Source organism: Xenopus tropicalis, chromosome 3, assembly GCF_000004195.4.
Source record: "Xenopus tropicalis strain Nigerian chromosome 3, UCB_Xtro_10.0, whole genome shotgun sequence".
Classification (NCBI taxonomy): domain Eukaryota; kingdom Metazoa; phylum Chordata; class Amphibia; order Anura; family Pipidae; genus Xenopus; species Xenopus tropicalis.
The window spans coordinates 77,504,240-77,516,721 of record NC_030679.2 but is presented as its reverse complement, the minus strand read 5'-3'; the positions used below and the strand labels follow the sequence as shown (position 1 = coordinate 77,516,721).

General features: G+C 38.4%; 1 protein-coding gene across 5 annotated transcripts in view; it reads right to left on the bottom strand.

Annotated features, from left to right (window-relative positions):
* The window catches only part of reln (reelin), a 258,716-nt gene that overhangs the window by 226,326 nt on the left and 19,908 nt on the right, over positions 1-12,482 (bottom strand). For all 5 annotated transcript variants that reach the window (XM_031897689.1, XM_012958659.3, XM_012958660.3 and 2 more), the window contains 1 exon segment: positions 1,163-1,273. In XM_031897689.1, the coding sequence (XP_031753549.1) occupies positions 1,163-1,273 (111 nt within the window).

Genomic DNA, 12,482 nt, shown 5'->3' with positions numbered 1-12,482 from the left:
TATGGCTATTAAAACTATGAGAACTTCAGATGAGAAGCATACTGAATTAAAAAGTCAATCAAAGCACATTCTCTGGTCCCATTTTATAAGTACTTTAGTATCTATGCATGTATTTTCAAAAACAGGTGTTTTAAGTTATGATGATAAAACTGGCAAAGCCACCATACCAGGTCAAGGTAAACACCATATGGTGGTCCTAACTATTTACCTCTAGTCATATTTTTCAAAGGCAGGCACCTCCCTCAATTATATAATTTCTTGGAATATGTGTCTCCTAAGCAGGGAATTGGATTCAGTCACAGGGTTTAGTCCTCCCTGTTTTCCCCCATTAGCTTTTATAAGAAAGAGATTGCCAATACCACAGCATTGGTTTCATTGGCCTAATCCAATCTCATTTACAGTTTTTAAAGAAGAGAGACTGCCTAAACCAACACCCATACCCAGTGAGTGCTAACATGAAGTTGTAAAAAAAATCATTTTTGAATGTTAGAAATTAGGAGTTTGACTCCTAGTTGCTAGTTCCTGCCACTCAGATAAGTGTGCAGCTCAGGTTCCTAGGCATAGCATGCCTATATACACTTTTCAACTGCTGCTTCCTCTTCTTGCCCTGAAGCTGCTTAAAAGTGTTCTAATTGGGGTTGTTAAGATAAGGCTTAAAAAAAGGCACAAACAAAGTCACTAGAGGTACCAATCTGTTAGCACTTTAGCAGTTTATGGATGGGCAGGTAGCACTGCCTTATCATTCTTTCCAGCAATCATCCATGTAAGGTCTGGTTTGATGCAGGAAAGTTCTCTTTATAGGTGGATTTACCTTTAATTTTCCTTTAAAGGTGAACTGTCATGGTACAAAATAATTCCAAATCCAATTTTATCTTTTTAATTGACCAAAATAAACTTTACTTACACTATATAAATTATTTACATGTTGTTTCCTTCGGTCTTGGCATTCACAATCACAGCCAGCAGGCAGGTGCCATTTTGTGTACACAGTTATTAAGGCAAGTTTTATATCACCCCAAAATCTTCAGTAACAGGTATGGATGTTTTAATTAAAAATCTTGTGTTACAAAGGACTTTTATTTACAGCTTTTTATGTGTGGGTGAAAGGTCCCATTTAAATGATTCTATTTTTATATATACAGTAATTAAGTGTTGTGCTTACCAAATCCAAATGCTTTAGAGCCGCCAATACTCTGAGATGCTTGAACACTGGTAGACGTGTAAAGTCCAGTCACCAGAAGACCATCAAAGAAGGTACTAGTGGATATTGTCACTGAAAAGGAAGTACAGGCAATTCATTATTCATTATTATTATACATAGTTACATAGTTACATAGTTACATAGGGTTGAAAAAAGACCAGTGTCCATCAAGTTCAACCCATCCAAGTAAACCCAGCACACTTAACCCACACCTACCAATCTATACACTCACATACATAAACTATATATACAACCACTAATACTAACTGTAGATATTAGTATCACAATAGCCTTGGATATTCTGATTGATCAAGAACTCATCCAGGCCCCTCTTAAAGGCATTAAAAGAATCTGCCATTACCACATCACTAGGAAGGGCATTCCATAACCTCACTGCCCTCACCGTGAAAAACCACCTACGCTGCTTCAAATGGAAGCTCCTTTCCTCTAATCTAAAGGGGTGACCTCTGGTGCGCTGATTGTTTTTATGGGAAAAAAGAACATCCCCCAACTGCCTATAATCCCCTCTAATGTACTTGTACAGAGTAATCATGTCCCCTCGCAAGCGCCTCTTTTCCAGAGAGAACAACCCCAACCTCGACAGTCTCACCTCATAGTTTAAATCTTCCATCCCCTTTACCAGTTTAGTTGCACGTCTCTGCACTTTCTCCAGCTCATTAATATCCTTCTTAAGGACTGGAGCCCAAAACTGCACTGCATACTCAAGGTGAGGCCTTACCAGGGACCTATAAAGGGGCAAAATTATGTTCTCATCCCTTGAGTCAATGCCCTTTTTTATACAAGACAGCACTTTATTTGCTTTAGTAGCCACAGAATGACACTGCCTGGAATTAGACAACTTGTTATCTACAAAAACCCCTAGATACTTCTCCATTAAGGATACCCCCAACAAACTACCATTTAGTAGATAGTTTGCGCTTATACTATTTCTACCAAAGTGCATAACTTTGCACTTGTCAACATTGAACCTCATTTTCCGTGTTTGCTGCCCAGTTTTCCAATTTTGTCAAATCGCTCTGCAAAGTGGCAGCATCCTGCATGGAACTTATAGTTTTGCACAATTTAGTGTCATCAGCAAAAATAGAAACAGTACTCTCTATGCCCACCTCTAGGTCATTAATAAACAACTTAAAAAGCAAAGGACCAAGGACTGACCCTTGCGGTCCTCCACTAACAACACTGGTCCTATGAGAAAATGTTCCATTTACCACCACTTTGTAATCTGTCCTTCAGCCAGTTCTCTACCCAATTACAAATATTATGTTCTAGGCCAGTGCTGTCCAACTGGCGGCCCGCGGGCCGCATGCGGCCCGCGACCCCCCTCTGTGTGGCCCCCCACCTGTCTGGCTGCTTTGATGGCTTACTCCTGTGTAAGCTTTAAATGGTATCAGTACTGTGATTAACTGCCCCCCCCCCCCCCCCCTGCATGGTTCTCACCTCAGATTCAGGCTGTAATCAGGCTGTATTGTTTAAATATGTAATCCCCTGTGTTTTTCACACCTTTTAATACCTGCATTGTTCAACCCCTGCAGTGTTCACACCTCAGTCTCAGGCTGTAATCACCCCCATTGTTCCCCTGTTCACACCTCAGGAGCAGTAGAAACCCACAAATAAACCCTGCACACTACAAAAAGAACATATACTGAGGTGGTACTGCAATTAAAACGTTTTTTAATATATAGTTATTGTGCAGACTGTAGGAGCAGTGCCAGCATTGTGTCACTGTAGGCTGCCTGTGTGTGCCATATACACAGGCAGCATAGGGCAAGCAGAGTATGGCACACACAGGCAGGGTAGGGAAGGCAGAGTATGGCACACACAGGCAGGGTAGGGAAGGCAGAGTATGGCACACACAGGCAGAGTAGGGCAGGCAGAGTATGGCACACACAGGCCAAGTTTGGCACAAACCAGCCAAGAATGGCACACACAGTGAAAGTATGGCACACGCAGGCAGGGTAGGGAAGGCAGAGTATGGCACACACAGGCCAAGTATGGCACAAACCAGCCAAGAATGGCACACACAGTGAAAGTATGGCACGCAGGCAGGGTAGGGCAGGCAGAGTATGGCACACACAGGCAGGGTAGGGAAGGCAGAGTATGGCACACACAAAGGCAGGGTAGGGCAGGCAGAGTATGGCACACAGGCAGGGTAGGGAAGGCAGAGTATGGCACACACAAAGGCAGGGTAGGGAAGGCAGAGTATGGCACACAGGCATGGTAGGGAAGGCAGAGTGTGGCAGGTTTTTGCTGTACTACAACCATTAATATGGGTATGGTCATGTGATAACATGGGTGTGGTTTCAAGTGGGTGCGGTTTTAAAAAGGGGAGTGGTCAAAACTGGCTTCCATTATCGGCCCTCCACCACGTAGGTCGGAAAAATTCCGGCCCTCGGTACAACAGAAGTTGGACAGCACTGTTCTAGGCCAATATTCCTCAATTTGATCATTAACCTTCTGTGAGGTACTGTATCAAATGCTTTAGCAAAGCCTAAGTAGATGACATGAACTGCCTTTCCAGCATCGAGGTTCCTGCTCACCTCCTCATAAAAGAAGACTGAATTAGTCTGGCAAGATCTGTTACGCATAAAACCATGCTGGCACAAACTTATAGTATTGTGAACTGCAATGTACTCAAGTACCCTAACCCTTATTACCCCTTCCAAAAGTTTTCCTACTACTGATGTCAGACTAACAAGCCTATAGTTTTCAGGCTGAGAACGGGATCCTTTTTTTAAATAACGGCACCACATTAGCAATTCGCCAGTCTCTCTGCACCATGCCCGACCTCAACGAATCCTGAAAAATTAAGTGAAGAGGCATGGCAATCACAGTGCTAAACTCATTTAATACCCTGGGATGAATTCCATCCGGTCCTGGACCTTTGTTTACCTTTACATGTTCAAGTCTCTTTTGAATCTCCTCCCGAGAGACCCATGCGTCAGTAGCTAAATTACTAGAACTAGGCATATTAAAAGGGAAGCCTTCATTAGCTGGCTGCTCAGATGTATAGACAGATGAAAAATAAGAGTTCAAAATTTCTGCTTTTTCCCCGTTCTCATCAACCAACTTAACCACCCCCCCACCCCCCCCCCCCCCCCGTGATAATAAGGTTCCCACCCCTTCTTGCTTAATTTTTTTACTATTCATATAATTAAAAAATAATTTTGGATTCTTTTTAGTCCTAGCTGCAATAACCCTTTCCATCTCTATTTTAGCTTGCCTTTTTGCATGCTTTATTTGCTTCCTTGTACCTGATGAAATTTTCTGCTGTCCCAGATAACTTGTATGCTTTAAAAGCACGTTTTTTCTTACCAACCTCGACATTAACACTTTTATTCAGCCATAAAGGTTTTGCTTTGCGATGCCTCTCCTCTCCTTGCTTACAAGGGAATATACTGTTGTGTATTCTTGCAAAGCAATGTTTTAAAGAGTTTAAGGGCAAAGACAGACAAGGAATTAGTCACTGCGACTTTTAAGAAAACCCAAGTTGCGGCGAATAAAAATCCACGACTGTATTATAAAAATTGTGGCAACTAATTGCCCTGTCTATCTTCTCCTAATGGCAAATAATTTTGCAATATACATTAACAATAATTTTTCAATGTTTTTTTAAATTATTTGCAAACATAATTATTACTGAAAGCAGTTTCTGTTTGTACTATTTACTACACTGCTGGTTCCCACTAGATGTATACAATGTAGCAATAGTCAGTTGCTATACAAGATTCCCATTTCCACAATGCTTTGCATACTTCTGGAGGGAGGTTTATATGTGCAACCTTGTTTCAATGATGTTGGCTGTCAGGACAAGCAGCACAGATAATTGCAAAAAAACAAACAGATATTTCTTAGAATAGCAAACAAAAAACTGTGATTAATACACACATATATGTTTGTTAGGATTACATTTGTTTTCATTATGCTAAACTTTAATGGGCTCCATGTGAACTTCCTGCAAAATATCTAAAAAATTAAAAAATGTATTTTCTGGTGATAGCTCAGGTTTCTGTCTTCACTCTTACTTCCTTAGTCTATCAGTTGCTCTGTATACATCTTGCAGTGGCAGATAGCAAATCTGTGTTCTTCTCAGAGAGACCTTACTAACATTCTAATTACAATGAAACACCTTTCACCCAGACAACCTTCCTGTGGAAAGTCTGCTCCAATATATGAGCTGGACCAGTGGAACTGAGTGTCTGGCCTGCCTATTACATAACATTTAGCTTCCAGGACCAATAGCAAGATTCTCTAAACAAAGCAAACAACATATGACACTTCCCCAGATCTTACATATCGCAATATAGAGAAACTAAAGAAACATATTGACATATTCCTTTGGTCACTCACTCACAATATATAAACTCACACAAACACACACATAGTAGTGGCTTATACAAAACAATTACAGAGTACAGTGTGCCAAAATGCCAAACAAAATTTATAATTTCCTGAAAATACCAGGTGTGGTATCTTTCCACATACTATACATATGCTCTCACATCACCTGATATCTCTTATATTTTTCCTTCCCATTGTTAAGTTTTTTCTTTATGGCATCATTTTTGTTCTGAAGGCCACTGACCTAAACGATACAGAAATCCCACACGAGTGTTTACAAAGTAGATTTAGAGACCAAAAATGCTCCTGTTAAGTACACAATGTTTTTTTCCCAGTCTTTGCTGGTCAAACACAGTGAGAGATAACACTAAGTAAATACCAGCCTCTGTAAATTTAAGGGAATTCAGCAATGCAAGTATTTCAATTATTTTAATGTTGCTGTTGCATTTTTAGCTCACATTACTTTACCAATAAATTACTTGTATTGTAACTATTTAAATTACAAAATCCTATTAGACTAATATATGCACAATTTCAAAAATCAACATACAGTTATGGAATCTGTTATCCAGAAACCCATTATCCAGAAGGCTCTATCCCATAGACACTAAATAATTAAATAACTAACATTTTTTAAACTGATTTCTGGTTTCTCTGTAATAATAAAACAGTACCTTGTATTTGCTCCCAACTAAGATATAATCAATCCTTTTTGATGACAGAACATTATTATTATTAATAATAATATATACATATATATATATATATTTTATGTAATAGGCTTAAGGAATGGAGTTCCAAATTAAGGAAAGAATAGGTCCCATACCTCTATATGCAATGTAGCCAGGAGGAGGAGAGAGAGTTTCAGAGATCAGGGAGCTGCATGCAGGCCCATAAAGCTGGAAGGACCCATCAGAAGCAGTCCTTTGGAACAGGCTGGTATATAGAAGGCACATCCTGTGCCTGGAAAGCTAAATATATCCTGTGAGAAGTCCTGACTGGAGGAACAACCACCTGCAGTGGGAGCCCCCTCAGAGTGTCTATAGGAGCTGGTAATCACACTGCATTTCTGTAAGTGTTGGACTCACCTAAAGATTTTTTATAAAGCAAGAAAAGCTGACTTTGAAGTTAGTTAGTATAGTGACTTACTGTCATGGACTGTGTCTTGAACTGTATCTGCATTAACCTACTGAGCCACTTGGGGCTTTTTGAGTCAGTGCTGGCCAGTTTCTTTAACAGGTCTCAATATCTTTCCCCTGCAAGATTTACTCCTCCTACCACATTTCGAAGGAACTATTTAAGCCTGCCCACATCACATTGGGTGGCTTGATCATTGAGCTTTCTAGCCTGATCCTGTCTGTTTTGTTGATAATCCTTGCCTGATTCCTGCTCTGATCCTGCTTTCTGAGTCCCCTAGTCAGGGCCGGAACTAGGGGTAGGCAGAAGAGGCAGCTGCCTAGGGCGCAACGATTGGGGGGCGCCAGGCAGGAACCTCTCCTGCCTACTCCTAGTCAGATTTGCGTCACATTGCACATCGCAATGCGCATCGCGCCCCCCCACCCTGCGCGCTCGTTTCTGCGCATGCGCACCAAAACCAGAGGGGGGCCCGCCCCTGCCCCTAGTCCTTGCTCTGTTCCTGAGTCTTTGTCCTGTTCCATTCCTGCATCATGTTTGATCTCCTGGTATTGACCTTAGCCTGTTCTTTGGATTTCTCTGTGTCTTCTGCCTGCCCAAACATTGGCCTGTTTATTGGACTTTCCTTCCTTGCTGTCGGCCCAGACCTTTTGCCTCTATCTTGGACTTGCCAATTGCATGCTGCCTTTTTTTACCTTTCTCTGTATCTGCTAAGTTATTCCTTGTTATTCTTAATAAATCATTCTTGTTTCATACAACATGTCTACTGCCTGCTATCAAGCCAACTTTGTTTACTACCTGGGTTATACAGCACATAGGCTCTTACCCATTAGCCATTTACCTGTGGCCCAACCTGACAGTTGTCACTAAACCAAATAATCACCTATAATGATCCAAGGCAACATATATAAATCCTCCTCTAGCCAAAGCATGAAGGAATTAGCATATATAGAGGTCACATATGAACCCATCTCCATTTTTCCTTGAAAAACATTTTTTTGCAAGAATAATGTCAAATGTGACTAAAAGAGGTCAATATATTCCCTTTAGAATGCTTACTATTTCTCAACATACTGCCACAAGTCCTCAGTCCATCTTCATGAGAAATGGATGTGTACAGCAAGGATACATCAAGTGTGCCCAACCCTATCTCACCCCAATGCCCCACTTGTATATATTTAGAAGTCTGAATGAGTCCCTGCCACTATAATATGTACTAGTTGTTGTAGAGTGTCTTAGTTTATACTGCCAAGCTTATGTGTAGTTTTTATTGTTAAATTACACTGTGTACATAGCAAATAATTCATTCTACCATTTAAAATCTTATTCTTGAGCCAATAAATTTATGTTTTTGCTGGTTGTAATACTGCTGTGTAGTCATTTCTGGACATTGTGCCTGTTTCTGTGCTATCAGGAAGGTTGAACACTTGACAATGCAACTGCTTTCAGATAAGCTATTTTTCTCCTACTTAATTTAACAGAATGAGTCATGACCTGACTTGGGTGTTTTACTATTGAGGGCTAATCACATATCTACCACTAGGTGGGGCATGAGAGCATTTTCAGCAATGCAGTTGTCAGGGGGCTCTTATCCTGTTACCTTCCCATTGTTTTGCCTACAGACTGGGGGGGGGGGAAGTGACATCAATTAAGAGAGACTGAAGTTTATCAGAGCAGAGTCAAATGGCTGAAAAACTGAAAACTAAGAATATATAATAAAACTAAGAAATGTGTAGCCCCACATCAAATTTAAAAGTTACATACAAAAATATCTGTTGTTTTTTGAAAATGTGGTTTCAATGTAGGATCCTGCTGGAGGAGCACTATTAACTGATATATTTTGTTAAAAAAGCATGTTTTTCAGTGACAGAATCTCTTTAATCCTCAGAAACGACACCACAGCATGACATGCCAGTCAAATATGCATGAATCTCTCATGTATCTGTATTGATATCCTTGTTGCCCTTGGTTTGCAATATTGGTGCAATCATGCACCAATATGTTTCTATTTTTGAGCTGTGTGACTATTCTTTTATACACCATCATTGCATTCTTTCTTCGAGTGCTGTTTACTTTGGTTTGTCTCTTTATGTACCACACATTGCTATGGCTTACTTAATTTTGTGCACCAAGTCTCACTGTGGGTATATATACTATCAATCCATATACATATTTTCCTTTTTTTTTTAATTCTCTCTAAACCTTTATTGTCTCCTCTATTTATTCTTAATTGATCTTGTTTCTATTAAAATAGAAAATGTTGCTAATTTTAAACCCCTCTGTAAAAAAAATTGAAAAAAAATCTTAGTAATTCTGCCCCTATATTTCCATTGTTGACTGCAACTGAATACATTATTGATTCATTACTTGGTTGGTAGGAACATAAACAATGTTCCTAGAAAGTTCCTAAAAATATTTGTGCATATCTTACCATCTGTTTTAATTTAGTCACTAAGCTTTTGTGAGTTTTTATGGGAAGTGTACATGGAAAAAACATATATTTAGTAAAATGCCACATCTTTCAAAAAGTTTTAATAATAATAATGTGGAGCTCTTTCTTTCCTTTAAAAGATCTTAAAACCACCATTATCTTTTCTATTATTTTCGGAATTGAAAATACACAGATATGTTTAGTAGAACAAAAGAAAATGAAGACTGCTTTGGTTGCAAATAAAATCTTAATAGTTAAATTGTTATTTTAATCTGTTATAACCCAGCATAAAACCTACGCTTTCAATAAATAACTGATAAAATATTTATGGAAAATGTACAGAATAGCTATTGGCAACATTTATAATTGGTAAGTGAGCTGCCAAAAAAACACTAAAGTCTTTGCGAATAACAGCAGTTCCCAACCGTGTTAAAATTATAGCCAATTCTCCAGCACATGTGATACAACAGGGTTAAAATAAGAAAATTATCTTTTGAAATTAAATTTTCTTCAAAAATCTAAAACCATACAGGTTGACTGTAATATTGAAGGTTTTTTTTCTTTTAAGACCCTCATATAAATGTGAAAAAATATGAATGAGAATGTTGACACGATTATCAAAGCTTATACTGGTGTCAATATCTCAGAATGTGTTTGATGGCCTTGAGCCAACACCATTCTGCTCTATAAAGTGGTAGAGCTCAGAGATGCTCAGCAGCAGCGCTGACTATCACGTGTCAAAATCCTTGTTTTCCAATGAAAAATGTATGCAGGGAAAAGGGCTTCAGAAATGTATTTTTCACACTGCAAAACATCATTCTAGTCCCAAAAATATATTGTAAAAGCAATGAAGATACACTTGTATTTAACAAGTTGTACATGTCACTACAGTAAAAAGTTACCAATATTTGCAAAGATAATTAAACAGTAATTACATACAATCAGAAAGCTAAAAAATGTGATAATGCATCACCGCCACAAAATATAAGTATACTACTGTACTAAATATTTTATTTAGTAGTTGAATATGCACTTCATAAATGTTTATTATATAAATAAATGTCCAATACTAGTGTTAACCTTAACACATTATTGAGGTTTATATTTACACTAATACCTTTGTGTCACTTGTTTTTAGAAGCAACTTGCATTTTAGTTACTAAAAACAGTAAATCACTAGAGTGATTCATTTACCATGTGCAGACCAGGATGCAAATTTAAAAACCAGACGCAATCCAACATGTTTTTGTACTTGTGTCCTGTCTTGTACGAAGAAAACTTGCCACAGATCTCTGGGCTTCAAAATAATAAGCAATGTTGTTATGGCAGATTCTGGTACAGGTATCGGACCCCTTATCAGGAAACCCATTATCCAGAAAGTTCCAACTACGGAAAGCCCATCTCCCATAAACTCCATTTTAATCAAATAATTCACATTTTTAAAAATGGTTTTCCTTTTCCCTGTAATAATAAAACAGTACCTTGTACTTGATCTCAACTATGATATAATTAATCCTTATTTGAGGCAAAACAATCCTATTGGGTTTAAATACTGTTTAAATAATTTTGTTTGTAGACTTAAGGTAGGAGATCCAAATTATGGAAACCCCTGATCCCAAGCATTCTGGATAATGGGTCCCATACCTGTAATTCCTTTAAGAGTGGTTTGGTTACTTTTTTGTAAATATATTTTGAGAATCTGTTGAGCACAATAAAAATGTATCTAAATATTATTAAAGTGAATTGTTTATGGGTTTTTGATGGTGTTGTAAAATGGTGTTGAAAGTGGTTTGAATTTGCATCAACAGGTCTATGCCAGCAGATTATTTTATTTTTTAGTCATTGCTTATATGTGAAGCTTCTTTTATAGAGGGATACTAATTAGATCCTAAACACAAGACATTATGTGCTGATTCTTATATTATTCAGCCTGCATGTTGGTGCTGCTACAAGTGACATGTCCCTTAAAATATGAACTGAAATGACTTACAAACAGTACACATTTAAATAAGATAATAAACCATACAGAAGGTGAACTAAACAGTTTCAAAGATATCCAATAAGCAAAATATGGTTATTAAACATTCATGAGATGCTCACAAATATTCTGAATTAATCAGCAACAGCACATTTATTGTTAAATATTTAATGGCCCTGCTTCTACAATCCTCCAGAAGAATTCAGCATTATCATATTCTGTACCAATGTCCAGGGGTATGAATTATAGAGTACAGAGGGTGAAGGCCCTTCTGAGAGAAAAAGGGTTAAAGTATGATGCTTTGGATCCTAATGATTTTTAACACAGCTACAAAGGAATAAAGAAGTGATTTAAAGAACATCTGTCTGAATGCCTTTTATGGAAGGGATTATAAACGCAGGCTTAGCAAAAACGCTCATGCCAAAGTGTCTAAGATTGCTAAAAATAACATACTGATGACTTTACAATGTCCCCTCATATTAAAACAAAGTGACAGTATTGAATCACGTTCTTTGATGTATTAATTGTGTAATTTATCCTGCTTCTGACAATATTATTTATAAACTTCATGCTGGATGCAGTATGTGATTTTTATCACTAAAGATTTATAGTTTGATGAAACAATGAAGGAGTTTTTAAGATTGGTGCTATAGGATGGCAGGTGCAAAATTTTCTTGTTTTTGCTTTGTTATGGTAAGTAACTGGTGACACATATTTTAAGCACTGACCCTACTACTACTACTTATGTATCCCATTATCTGCTGCTCAAAAATCAAATACTGCTCAACTACTTAACATGCAGAATTTTAAATGAAACCACCCAAGGCTCACAGTTTTGTAATGCAGAGTGACAAATAACTCCAGGAAATAAGAGAGATAATGAGTCAGTCCTTTCATCCAACAGTCTATGCAAACTGTGAAGATTTTTTGTAAAACCAGAACTGCATTATTGTCACTGATTAAGTAGAAAGGGCTGAGAAAAAAGAAGTCTCTATAGCAGGGGTGGCCAATACGTCGATCACGGTCCACCAGTCGACCCCACCGTGGATTTCTGGTGGACCGTGATCAAGTCGGAGATGCGGAAGTGCTGCGTGAATGCGTACGTACGTACCACATCGGTCCGTTCGATCACACCCGAAAAAAGTCTGGCCACCCCTGCTCTATAGTAATCTTTAGAGCGATAGAACGAGTCATTCTTATTGTCCTTACTTATGTCAGGTAAGGTGACAGCTGAATAACTGGCAGGTTGGAGGCCTAAATGCGGGTAACACACAAATGGGGCTTGATGGTTGATCCAGTAAACCAGGATATTCAACAAGATTCAGGCGAGAGAACTGGAGCAGTGGAACAAAGGTACAGGACATGAACCAGGCAAGAAC